General features: G+C 38.8%; 1 protein-coding gene across 1 annotated transcript; it reads left to right on the forward strand.

Annotated features, from left to right (window-relative positions):
• The first annotated feature begins 4,561 nt into the window (after positions 1–4,561).
• kcnk13b (potassium channel, subfamily K, member 13b) lies at positions 4,562–13,658 on the forward strand. Its single transcript, XM_063901971.1, has 3 exons — positions 4,562–5,102; positions 8,450–9,228; positions 11,871–13,658. The coding sequence occupies exons 1-3, from the start codon at positions 4,778–4,780 to the stop codon at positions 12,024–12,026; spliced, it is 1,260 nt and encodes a 419-aa protein (XP_063758041.1). The 5' UTR covers positions 4,562–4,777; the 3' UTR covers positions 12,027–13,658.
• Positions 13,659–14,327: the final 669 nt, after the last annotated feature.

Consider the following 14,327-nt stretch of genomic DNA (forward strand, 5'->3'; position numbering starts at 1 on the left):
ATGATGCTGCGTATAAACTAAGGCAAAATGAGGTGAAGTGGCCACTTATTGGATGTAGAGGCTGATGACAAATGGCTGCGACCTTGGATGCAGAGTATTGGTGGGGGGGGGGGGTTGTTGTCAGTTGTAAAACTGCAACCTTGTGATCACATCACAAAGGAAAAGTCCCGTGATTGTATAAAAAGAAGATTGCTATCAGGTCTGCTTCTGTGGTTACACGATTTCTTAACACTCAGCTCGTGAATAACCGTTATTTGAATATTCCCAACGTATTTCCATGGAAACAGATCTCATATCTACCAGAAAAAAACACATTAAATTACAAAAAGTAATTACATGCTTCAGCAAAAACGTTTATCAAAATATACATGAAATATTCCATAGTAAATACAAGTTAATTCCATCCTCTGTTTTTATGTGTATAAGAGGATGGCTGTGACTGTGGTTAGCTTGTATAGTCTATGGTGGTTATACACATGACTTAAGTAGTTCTCTTTATGCTGTTTTCATTCTGATAAACTTTGATAATCAAATGGTGCAAGATGTGCTTTCCAATGCTGCAAGGACATCACATAAGTATTTTGTACAAAAGGTCACCAAGGCCAGCTGTAATACTGTGGCTTTTTCGGCCAAGATACAAATCCATTGCTTGCATGGAAAACATATTGAGTTTGGAGTCCAAGAGATGCTGATTTGAGATCATTGTCAAAAAAAGTTACGGGATTTCCTGTCTCTGCCGGAGAGAGGGGGGTTTGTCCCAAAGCTTGCCACAGTATTAACTCCCTCCGCCTGGAAGAAGGGAGCCTCGTTCAGCTGTGGGTGTTAGTACAGAAGGAGTTCATTTCATCACAGAGTGGGAGTGGGTAGCGTGTGGTTTGGAACTTTTGCATGCCTGTGCTGCTGCACATTTTTTTCACCCTCTGTCTTAAACCACAGCCCAGTTTTCTCTGATTGGTTCACTGACCAGTTGTGCCGCCTCTAAGCCTATCTTGTCAAAATGTGTTGGAGTGCCAACACATTGGCCCCTTTAACATGTTAAGACTTTTTCTTTAAAGAAGCCCACAGAAAGATTAGGTTGCCAGTAAAAAAAACAATCCACTGGCTGATGGAAAGAAGTGACGGTATGTAAACCAGATCCAAAATCATTTACAGTATGTGTAGTGTGTCTGTGTGCATGCATAAATCAGTAAATTGCATGTGTGTTCGCACCCACACGCATGCTTATGAATACCAAGACTCAATTAAGGCCATATGCACAATCATGAATGCTTAACAATAATATGAATGCATGTATGCTGAACCCTGTTCATGATGTCAGTGTTTGTACATAAATGTGTTTATGCTGGTTTGTCAAACAACTTTCACTTCAACCAGCCTGAAGGTGAGAGGGGCTTTCAGTCTTTCCACTCTGCAAATGTGAATACAAAAACAAGTAGCGCACTACTATTGAAACAAACTGACCCCTCTCTCAAGGGAATATAGAATTAAAGGGAAGCTTTTCAAATGTAATGGAGCCTGACTCAATACCCATCTTTGTGCTATGAATTATATTGTTAATAAGGACACCACAGCCTGATGATCTCCAGTGCTTTATGAAAACAGGACATAATGCTGTTAACTTACTAATACTTTAAAAAAGGCATATGGCTAATTTTAATCTAAGCTATGTCATTTTGAATTATTAGTAAACATGTGTTTTCTTTTTTTTGTTACCACTATCTGGGTAGTTAATAAAGCAACTGTTTTGTATGGCTGACAGCAATAGAGACTGTAGGTCAGTTTGACTGTCCATTTCTAGGGGAGTTGCAGAAACTTCCCCAAATCTGATTCTGCTTTAATTTTAAGAAAGACCCCTAATAAGGTACAGTAAACTTCAACAGTGAGCAATGGGAACCATAAACTCCCTGCTTGTTTTAAATGCTGTAGGGAAAATCTTCCGATGGGTGTTTCTATTTTTAGATGTGAGCAACAAGACAAAAAAAACGTTTTGTTTTTTTTTTTGACTTATTGTAAAACCCAACTCAATTAGACATCTGAGACAGACAGGTTCTGCATCATGTTACTGATCGATTAAAAAAGCTACCCATCTTCACTTGGAGCCTGCCATGGATTTGAAAAAGAGCAATCACTAATGTGTTAGCTCAATTACGAGACACAAAAACATCACCGTTAGTCATTACTGAGTGATATATAAGCTGGAGCTGATATTATAGTTTAGAATAATATATGTATATTATAATAATATGGTGTAATATATTATAGAATAGCGTTGCATCATTTAGTATTATATAGTATAGTATAATATAGTATGGTATTGAATAGTATAGCATAGTATGGGAAAAATAAAATGCATGGTAATGTGGTATAGCATTACAGCAAACCAAGTACTGCCATATAGAACATTTTAGGATAGTAAGTATAGTTTAGTACATTATCGTAAAACAGGCATAGTATAGTACAATATATTGTAGTATATGGTATAGTTCAGCATGGTTTAGTATGGTCTAGTCTACTCTAGTAAGGTATAGGGGAGTAAGGTAGTTACAGAACACTTTGGTACAGTAAAGACAGTATAGCATGTTATCACTACAGCAAGCTCAACAACATGAAATCCTAAATGACTAAAACCACAACAGGATTGACAGTGCTGTTTAACCAAGAGAAACTAGCAAAAAATGAGTCTTTGATAGCTTTCAACAACCACTTGAGATAAATAGCAGTTGCTTGGAGAAGAGAAACAACAATCAACACTAATCTCAAACTAATTGCCAGAACATATCGATACTCTGCAGTGTGGAATAGATTTGGCCTAGTATATTAAGTCCTGTAATCAGGGGGCGAGTCATGTACAAACAGTAGGCATTCAACAAGCGTGTTGACTTTCTCCAGTGAAGCCTATTATTACATCAGGTTTGGTTGTTTTTAAATCAATTGCCATATTTTTCCAAGTATGATTTTCTGCAGGGGTGGTGGTTACACAGTGCTGCACGACACAACTCAAGAAGTGAATCTCCACTTCCAACGTCATTCCTGATAGACATCTAGTTTCAGTAGTTTGAAAAATCTTTGATCAAAGTGTTTAAATCAGACATTAATTGTTAACTCTAACATATAACATTCATGTGTTATCACTTAACACTGTAGAGATTAGAAATAACTCTTGATTTTTTATATTTGTTCCTTCATATCATGACAGCAATAAAAAAAACAAATGCTTTGACTCAAAAAAGAAAATGAATCCGATATACGGTATAGGACTTCCTTTACTACCTCTGCCCATTATTTACAGTCCCATTGGCAACTTGAGACTAAAGAGTAGAGTTGCGAGACAACATCTAAGCCGGGTAAAGTCAGAAAGATATTGATAAGTGGATTTATGGATTATTTTCTAAAATAAAAAACTAAAATCAACAAAATGATATTATCCCCTTACGTGTTGGTGTGGTAAAACCAAAAAAAAGTGAGTTTGGTAGCACTACACTGTATAATAATATTTTACACAAGAAAAAGTCACCAAAATTATTCAAAAGCATATTTCTTCACAATAAGCGCACTAATATAACAAACAGGAGACCATTGATGTGTAAAATGAATTTGGTAGCACTACAGTATATAATAGTAAAGTTATAAAATATTGTACACAAGGAAATCAACAACAACAACCAAAACAAATCACCAAAGCTATGCAAAACTATACATCTTCAAAATGTTTTTATTATAACCATAGGACCCTTAATGTGTAGAGTGATTTTGGTAGCATTTAAATGCATGACTAGAAGTTTGGGGATATTTACGTTAGGTCTTTTCAGTGTTGCCCTTTGAAGATGTCCAGCTCTGAAAACTGCACGTGTTGGCTTGTTTTTATGAAAATATAGCTTTAAACTCGTTGTCAACCTTACAACTGTTAATAGACGTTGTGTGTGTGTGTTAACAACAAATTGTTTGGGTGTTATTGCTCTCCGAATCAGTCAATTTCTCTAACTTTGTGACCTGGAAAGGCTTGCAGCTCTGTCCATGGTTCTGAAATGTTCTGGAATTTTGTTCCCAATTTTACAGAAATAGCTCGTTTGTTGTCCCTCTGATCTTGAATAATTTATCTCGCACCATCGTTCCGTCCTGACATTTGCTCACATGTCCCCGGGTAAGCGTGGACAGGAGCATGAATCCCTCATCAGATGAAAGACAAAGGTCAAGTATTATTGATTTCCCTATGCAAACGCCCTCTATTTTGTCGGAATCAAACCTGCAAAGTTAGACTCAGGCCAGGCCTCATCTTCCTCTTCATTCGACTTTTATTAAGCCCTTTACAGGCTGAAATTAGGAAATAACCACGGGCATTTACTAGATCTAGCAATATATTTAGTGATAAATGTACAGAGGCTGTAGTTTCGTCTGTATGTTTGTGTTCAATCCGCGGTGCGTAAAACGCGCACTCAGGGGTGGGGACTCCAGGAGAGGCAGGACCAGATAGTAAAACACGACGAGTCTGCATCCACAGGTTGCCGCGCACTTCTCTCTTCCTCTGAGTGAATCTTTAGAGTGCAGCCATTGGAGGAGAACCGTTTTGGACTTGGGCTGCACAGAATCTCCAGAGCAAAATGCCAACTCAACCGCCTCGAGACAACTCGATTTATACGAATTTAATCAAATTTCACTGGACTTTTCTGTCGTAAAAAAAAAAACAAAAAAACACCTGTTTATTCCGATTCTGTGCGTTTTTATTCCAGAACATCATGCCACCTCACATGAGCTGCACCACGCTGACAACTGCTACATAATGGCATGTAGGGGCGGCTCTGGTCCAATAAATGAGGATAACGCAAGGTTCCTGCTGCTGGCATTGTTCATCATTATCTATCTCCTGTGTGGAGCCGCAGTCTTCTCCGCGCTGGAGCAGCCAATGGAGCGAGAGGCGAAGGAGCGCTGGGCGCAGAGATTTGAGCATTTCAGCCAGAAGTACAACCTGAGTAAGAAAGACCTGAACAACTTCCTGAGGAACTACGAAGAGGCGAACGTGGCGGGGATCCGCGTGGACACAATCCGACCTCGATGGGACTTCACCGGCGCGTTTTACTTCGTGGGGACGGTGGTGTCAACCATTGGTGAGATGAGGAAAGTGGCTTTTTAAAACAGTGAATTTGCGATTTTTCTGTCAGCTCTAGCATATTTTTATTGAAATAATTTTAAAATCCACTATTTAATATTTCCATAATCTTCAGAAAGCCCTTGTTTGCATGTTATAACAACTTATTTGTTTGAAACTATCTTAATACTATAACGGCTATACTCGCTCTTTACGAGCCAAAATACAAATAAATAAAAATAGAACTTACCCCCTTACTGTATTTTATGTTAGCAGGATATTCAAGCCCGGTTATCTGATGTGTTGACTTGTAATAGAAGCATAAATAATGGCCGTTTTAGTGGTAAGCCATGCAAAGAGCCAGCATAAGAAAGCCCTGGATCAAGCACACCTGATTATAATTAAAGTGTAATTAGAAAAACGAGTTGCACCTGCATCAAAATCCTGATTTGCAATCAATTAGGACCTCACTTCTCTCACATCTGTTTGTGTATGTTTATTTAGTCCTAATAGATATACTTCAATTTATTTTTTGAAGTTACATCGCTGGGTAACATTTAATGGCCATGACTTGTGATTTGATCCAGTATAGGTTCAACCAAACAATGTTAGCACAATAGCAGGATTTATCCTTGACAACCATTTTTTCCATTTCAGGACTAGCTGCTTCTGAAAGTCAGTATTTCAGACAGAGTAAAGCCATATTCCCCTAACCAAAAGCACTGTTAAACGATAACCCTGTTGATCTTCTGTTGTCGATATCATGGATTTGATCCTTTAGACTCTTATCATATTTTGTTTTCTTCTCATTAGCTAATCAATAGTCATTTTCATCTGTAATTGGAGTGAGTTGATTCAAAAGGATTGACAGTTTGACAGGCCCTCTGATTATTAGTTATGCTGGTCCAGACTGTTCTTAACTGAGCATATTGTGAAGTGATCTCAATATTGATATTATAATCCATAAATCACCCTAGATTACGAAAATACCAGGCATATATATTTTTTTACCCTCATCAGTTTTTGGAGGTTGGATAAACCCTCTCATCGAGAGCACGGTGTGCGTCAGAGCATTGATACATGAAGTGGCCTACAAGAGCATTGCCGCTTTCATGTTTATGCATAACATACGTTCTTGTGTTTAAACTTTCGCTTATGTGGAGTCTTTAGTTAATAGCTTACTATATATTGTTTATGGTTTTGCTATATATGCCAAATTTAAAGCAATAGTTTGACTTTTGGAGTGTGGTTTGATATTGCAACCAGGATCATGTCCTTTGAATTTACTACATACATTTATAAAATTGAGGATATCTTTTAAAGTTCAATGGAATTACAAAACCAGGGAAAAACTGGAACCAGCAGCTCTTCCCACTCCCACTTCACAACCTTTTAAGGCTACAGCTAGCAACCTGTTAGCCTAGCTTAGCTTATCTTAACACACGGTTCAACAGCTAGCATGGCACCAGGTTCAAAATTAACAATATATTCTTCCAAAGGCCAACTCAACCCAAACTTAATAGTATGTTAAATCCAAATGGATAACAACAATTTGGGTTTTCTTCAGGTGGTTTTGTGCTGGAAATTTGGCTAGCAACTTTTGGACAGAGCCAATAAAGCTAGTACTAAGCTAAGCTAACAAGCTCTTGAATGTAGCTTCATATTTAACAGCATGTGGTATCAAGCTTGTCATTTAACTCTCAGCAAGAATAATAGCAGCCATACTTCCATCAAATATATACATTTTATTTATTTTTTTAGTGACTGATGTTGCATTTGAGAGGATAGTAAGTCAGCACTTTGTAGCCCATCTCCGTCGGCCCATTAACACATACAGTATCAGGATTAGACCTTTTATTCCTGATGCTGGTGTCACACTGACACAGTAGCACAGCATCTTCTTTTTTTTTCATATAGGCCACTTTATATTTCATTGAATAGGTCAAATAACTCATCCACATTACGTTCAACTGAGCTTATGAAACAATGAGGAAGAAAATCATTGTTAAAGGAATGTAGAGGCAATTAAATCCTTAGTCAGGACCGGCCACTGGCGTAACCACAATAAGCGGTTGTTTAGGGGGCCGCTGCATTAGTGTGACAGAGTCTAGCTTTCTATATGTGGCAGCAGTTACATTTCAGCCGAGTCATACATTTGACTTTTACAAACCTTCACTTCAAAACATTGGTGCATGATAGGAAAAAATGGTGTCAGTTCCACCCCCACATGCTCTGAATGTGTTTGTTGTGAATGTGGAATGTGGTTCCCAGCTGAGAGGCTGTGTCATGCCGAGATAGCAGAGTGTCGCCTTCAGTATTAAAAAAATATCACCAAAATTGATGCCAAAATTCATTCAGAATCGTGGTGAGCATTAAAGACGGTGCATTTCAAACTAACAGGACAATGTCATGACATAAGGAAAATGTACACTGCCTCAGCCTTTTACATTTCCATTTTTAGTCTATTAACACTTTCCTACAACACAAGTCATGCTTTAAAATGTGATGATTTGCTTGTCATACATTTTTGGCTTTATGCCTGCATGGACACCATCTGAAACATTACTTTAGACCCACCAGAATCCTAGGAAAAGCCCTGTTCATGACAGGAGATTCAGTAACATTTATCTTTGCTTTTCTAGTGAAAAGGCTCGTTCATTCAAAACTGCACAACAAAACAGGGTGCATGTAACTGAATCTCCAGTTATGAATATATCCAAATCAAACAGGTGAACAGAGCCATTGAGCTATAAGTGTTAAATTAGGGATAAAAAGGAGACATTGCTGAGATCTGTGCAATCAATGGATGCACCTCTCGGCTTGAGTCCTATTTTGTTTCTGTCAGTTCACAAGAGACAAAGAGAGGTCACACACCAACAGTGTGTCTGTTACCCTTACAAAATAGAAACTGTTTAATGGGTTCTTACCTTTTATATATGAGAGAACATGATACAATTGAGATGTGAAGTGGCCCCAGCAGGACTTTCATTTGCTAAATATATGTATGGAATAGGGTGAAATGTTAGATAAACGGACACCTTGGCTCTGATTGTCAAGATGGGCTTGGATTGAAAACACATTGGAGCTTTGATTAAGTGAGTGACAAAGAGATAGAGCGAGAAGGAGAGCGCGTCACCAATGGCAACTAAGGGGTTCAGCCAGTTTTTTAAGAATGATTTCCCTCTTGAAGAAAAGATCAGTAATTAGCCTTCTTTGTTAATGGCATAAAGGATATACAGTAAATAAAATTAGCTGGAGGCAGTAGACACAACCATCTTCACTTCAAAGGAGGATCTTTACCTTGCCATACCACCAATTTTATTACATATATATTTCCTTATTGCATAGTGTTTGTGTGTTTCCAAGGGTTCGGTATGACCACTCCTGCCACCATTGGAGGAAAAGTCTTCTTGATGTTCTATGGCCTGCTCGGCTGCGCTGCCACCATCCTCTTCTTCAACCTTTTTCTGGAGCGTGTCATAACAGTCATCGCCGTGGTCCTCAAGTCCTGTCACGAACATCGGCATAAAAAAGCTGCGCTTGCATCAAATGGTCAGCGAGTGTCTGAGGGAAACAGAGCTGGTGGAAATGGAGGAGAAAGAGGAGAAGATCTGGCTGGCTGGAAGCCTTCGGTCTACTGCGTCATGTTCATTCTAGGCATGGCGGCCATTGTGGTGTCCTGCTCTGCCTCTCTCATGTACTCTGCAGCAGAGGGCTGGGACTACCTGGATTCGCTGTACTTTTGCTTTGTGGCCTTCAGCACAATTGGTTTCGGAGACATGGTGAGCAGCCAGCGGGCGGTATATGAGGGCCACGCCACAGTCGCGTATAGGTTGGGCAACTTCTTCTTCATCCTGACCGGCGTTTGCTGCATCTACTCCCTCTTCAACGTCATCTCCATCGTCATCAAGCAGGTTCTCAACTGGCTCCTGAGGAGGTTGGATGCACCCTGCCGCTGTTGTTTGCCAAAGAGGGGTCACCACCCGCACCGGCACCCCCGACGGAACGTGGTGGCACCGGGCCATCTGCGCGCCCGCAGAGACCCCTCCATCGAGACGGATGCCCTCAACGAAAGTGAGACCGACAATGGGCGCAGGATGTCTGGGGAGATGATCTCCATGAGAGACTTTCTTGCAGCCAACAAGGTGAGAGCTTCAGGTGTTGCTGACAGTTTATGAGTCATTTCATCCATCTAATGTCATTAGATGTGTTATTGCACGCAACATATTCAGTTATCTCCGAGAGTAATTTAATTTAAACTGCTCACAAGATTAGAAAAACAGATATTCGGTCAAAAATGTTGGTTCCCTGTAGTCATGCTTACTGTAGTCATTAACTCCTCTTTCACCCTGCTCTGTCATCTTGCTCCTCATAAGCTGTATTGAACTTTGAATGCTCTACTGAAGCTTTAATTCCAAATTCTCAATGAAGAAACTCCAACATACAAGTAAATCCTTTAACAGTAGGAGTATATGGAGAAAATCAAATATCCAGATATTTCTGATCAATTACCCCGATATTGGACGATATAAACACAATGCGGTGCAGTTTTTGAAAAAGTAATCATGTGTTATTTGGATATAATTGCTAAAAGGGTTCAAACGTATGTTCAGAAAATGACAGCATTTTGAAAACAGAAGAAAACGCTTTCGCTATTTCCAAAATGTAGGACGATATCTAGTCTTTATAGATATATTACGCAACCTCAAAGTGCTGTTTGCCTTTAAATAAACCAATATTAAATCATCTCCTATAACTAGATTACAAGTATTAAAGCTCAACGAAAGTTCACTTAAAGGTAGAGTAGTGCAAGTAATAGCATGTTTATGTTGCTGTTTTCTAGTTAATATGGATTTCATCTGAATACCAATTGCCTTACTCCATTGCCATCACCCATTCAAGTGGCCTTTGAGACCCTCGTACTTTTCCGACGAGACGAATGAGCAGTGTGAGCTGTGGAATATCAAATTGTTGACCATTCACTCCAGGGTTATTCTCAACTGGATGTAAAAAGATCTGCATTTTCACACCTGGTGATTATACTGATTACTGAGCCTGAAGTTTTCCACTTCCATTTAGCTGCTTCATAGAGTATATTTAACACCAGGATTCACAATGTTCAGTTAGTCCTGTGACCTAAGATGGAGTAGAGAAAAAGGCTAAGGAAAAAACAGGAAAGATGACATATGTTAGTAGGCAAGGGGACTGGTTAGTGATATTAGAAAACACATGCTAGCAGGGCTTTTTTAAGCATGCTGTGTCGCGACTACCCATCCATAGTTCATTATAACATGTAAAAACTGACAAATGGCATCAAAACTTCCGTAACAGGGATCTAACCAGGCTTAATACATGTCCAATTACTGTGGCTGACAGGGGCAACCGTGATGCAAGAATGATACAAAAAAATACATATTTGATTATGTAAGTGTAATTGCCAACATTTTGAACAAGAAGCACAACTTATTCAAAGCTGTATTCTGCCTCAGAACTATCTGATAACATCAGAGTGCCACAGGAGTCCTGAGTCATTTTTATAAATATTACTTTTTCTGTCAGTGAACAGACACTGAAGACAAGGTCATGCTCAGTACATTATGTGACATCCTTATCCAATTAAAATGCTATAATTTAAGGTATAATATAAGTTTAGAGGTTAAGGTGATATTATAAAAAAGGCAACACTGCATCTGAAACTAATCATACCCGCACGTCTTTGAAAGGTGGGCTAAAGTGAACCAGAAAGAGAAATGAGTCCTCTTTCATGTTAAACTTGTAGTAACAGAAAAGAACACTTTGATCAACAACACTCGGGACCCCAAGACATTGAGGATGATTGATGATTCAAATCTGTGGACTACAAACATTTAGGGTTAAGGCTCCTTGGACAAAGCTTTGCTTTAAGCTAGGCTAACTTCAGCATGCAAACATGCTACCGATGACAATGCCAACATGCTTAACCAGCTATAATGTTTACAAGTAAGCCATCTTAGTTTGTTTTTTAGCTTATTAGCACCGAACACAAGGTACAGATGAAGCTTATGGGAATTTCATTATAGTTTCCTATTAAATAAGAGAAATTGGTGATTGGATTGTTGATGGTGCCAGATGAAACACCATATGGATCACTAAAGTTAATAAATTCCTCCAGAGGGGAGCATACAGGTCAATAAAAAATTCCATGGCAATCCATTGGATATTTGTTGAGATATTAATTATGTCGCAGAGTAGTGCAAGACTTAGTGGATCACCAAAGTTAGAAGGCTTCTCCCACTGGGGGCTTTGTTTACTGTACAAAATGTAATAAAAAACCATCTCAAGCTGTTGAGATATTTCTGTCTGAAGAAAGACAAACAGATCTTCCAGTCATGCAGCTACCATGGCTAAAAATACCCATAGAGTAAATCCAAAAAACAGTTCCATTACATATTAAATGATTAATCTAACACATGTTAACAGTATAACACATCAGTGATGTTTTTCCACACAGGTTGTTTTGTACAGTGATAAAGTAAAAAGAAAGGTTGCCGTGTGGGACAGTAAATATCTGCTTTCTGTCAGCCACACTTGCTCAGTATTTGTTGTCGTTGTTCACATAAATCGACATCACAAAAGGAGAGGAAAAGCACCATCTGGTAGCCTCATATCACACCTGTGAAATCAGATGTGTGTGCTGCCAACACATTGTGTTATCCTCATTGTGCAAGGCTTCACAGGTTGCAGCTAACAATTCCAAACACATAAAGCAAATATATCCTCATCTGTTCATTCCTTTATCTTTCTGCAGGTCAATCTGGCTATTATGCAGAAGCAGCTTTCCGAAATGGCCATTGGGCATCCGCGCCAGTCCAGCTCCAGTTCACGTCACAACGGATTCTCAGGAGGGGTGGGAGCCCTTGGCATCATGAACAACCGTTTGGCAGAGACTAGCGTGGACAGATAGGGCAGACAATTATTTCTAAGGGTAACAGAATGCAGCAAGGATAAGCCGATAAGGACACATTTCCACTGGGGATAACCTTCCTGGAAAAAAGAAAATGACACTTTGGGTGGTTTCAAGACCGAATACATGACTAATTCATCTGTTGATAGCACGCTGACTCCCACCAGCAAACATCTCCTCCCACTTCCCTGTCAAGAACATGGCTACATTAATGATGAATTAGATCGACTGGAGTCTGACATCTGGACCAGAATGTTACCACATGAGGAATTCAGTTACCATGGTGATATAAAAAAAAGGCCTGCCTGGAGCACTTATCTAAGCCTTAAAATCCTAATGCACTACACGCTTCTTCTACTAGCATATCGTACTTAACAGTTCTCACTATGGCTCTACCTACATCTATAATGACCTAAAAATAGCTTTAATAAAATTGGTGGTACTTGGTTTTGTGTCTAACACTAGTAATTACATAAAGCTGGGTGAAATGTAGAAAAGAAAAGCCAAAATGATGGGTAATTTGATGTTTACCTTTGATCCTGAATGTGTGATTTTACAATTAGACTCTCAATGCCACTCTCATTAACTCAAACAAATGTTTTACAGCCTTTCTATATGCCATTCAGTAGCCTCTTTCTTGGCAATGCTTGAAATTAATTATAACGACAGAAAGAGGAAAAAAATCCCCAGAGAACCTTATTCTAAAATAAACAGCCCTATTATCTTCAGCTGAATGGGTGATGTTCTGGGACGGAGATGAAACCCATTATGTTAGAATGATGTTTACCTTGGGTTTGCTGCCCTTTATACAGGCACAGACGCAGAGAGAAGGACATTTTCACACTCTGATGGTGTCTTGCAGTCCCAGGTGGTTGGCAGTGATATATTGTGTTGAAAAAGGTAGCTCTAGCAGTTATTATTTTCATTTTAGCACAACAGTGTAAGGTTTCCATTTTTCCTGTAGTCTAGGTTCACTGCAGACGCAGACAACTTGTGGACAGTAAATCATTAAGTACGATTGAATAGGTATCTTAATTATCTTAGTTCCTACATCTGAAAAGAAATTACAGGTTGAGAATACTTTGGCTCCACATCTGACGTCAACAGCTATTGAAATCTGCATTGTGTAAGAAGTGTCGGATTTTAGAGAACAAAAGCATACAGACAATGTTTTTTTGGTGATACAATGATAATCTCGCAAACCTGCAAAAAAAACATGTTCTATATTTTTGTACGGGGGTCTGCATGGTTTTTTAAAGTATGATAATAACAGTATAATGAGGTTGGACTCAGATGGCACACAGCACTAATAATATACAGTGCTAAGAATGTATTTGTGTAATAAAAAAGAAAAACAATGTAAGTGAATATTTGTTGCAACCATTTCCCCATATACAGTTTTTTCAATCAGGAATTAGTATTGTAATATGCACAGCAAACCTTTGAAGCTTTGGATTTCTCAACATGCTAGAGCAGTGTTCTTTTCTTTTTTGTAACCTTTCGCATTCTGAAAACACACAAAAGAAGGGTGCTTGAAGGTGTTATTAAACAAAGTTTTCATCTGCTCTAAAGTAAGCTAATGTCATGAGCATAACTAAACTATCTTATGAAATACAGGAGCAATTCGAATGCCAAAACGCCTTATATTGTATAAAATAATTGGACGTGGTCAACATTGGTTTGTCTCAAGTTCGGTAATTAAACTGTGGCCATCTTTTTTTTTTTTGCAAGCATTTTTTAACGGGGTGAGGCCAGGTAGCAAAAGCTAAGTTACCAGCTAAAGTTAGCACTAGCAAACTAGTTTGATTGGCTAGGTGTATGTGAAATTTACACTAACTGTAATATCAATTGGTATACTCATTTTGACTTGCGAAAAACAAGTTAACCGGAAAATACCCTTTTTTTTTAAAAACAGCCAATTACTTTTAAGTAGTGTACAACTGAACACTGACACAACAGCCTAGTAGCAACGCAGAGTGTTAGTGACACCATGGTAGCAACTTCTCAAAAGCAAGGTAGCAACGCTCTTATCCTTTTTACTCTAAAATGGTACCACCAAGACTACCAATCGAGACCATAAACCCATTAGGAAAAAGTTTACCTGACATTTCTGACAAGGAGGTTGCCCCTTGAAATAAGTTAATGGCACTAACTTCCACTGTGTGGTTACTTGCCACTGTATAGCTCTATCAGGGTTAAGAATGCCTCTGCCCTGCTTTTTACTGAGTTTGAGGTTGTCTGTACAATCGTACAATGCTTGCAGCTTTAGCCTCAGTCTTTAAGCACAATATCATGTTTGTA

Source organism: Eleginops maclovinus, chromosome 15 (genome assembly GCF_036324505.1).
Source record: "Eleginops maclovinus isolate JMC-PN-2008 ecotype Puerto Natales chromosome 15, JC_Emac_rtc_rv5, whole genome shotgun sequence".
Lineage (NCBI taxonomy): Eukaryota > Metazoa > Chordata > Actinopteri > Perciformes > Eleginopidae > Eleginops > Eleginops maclovinus.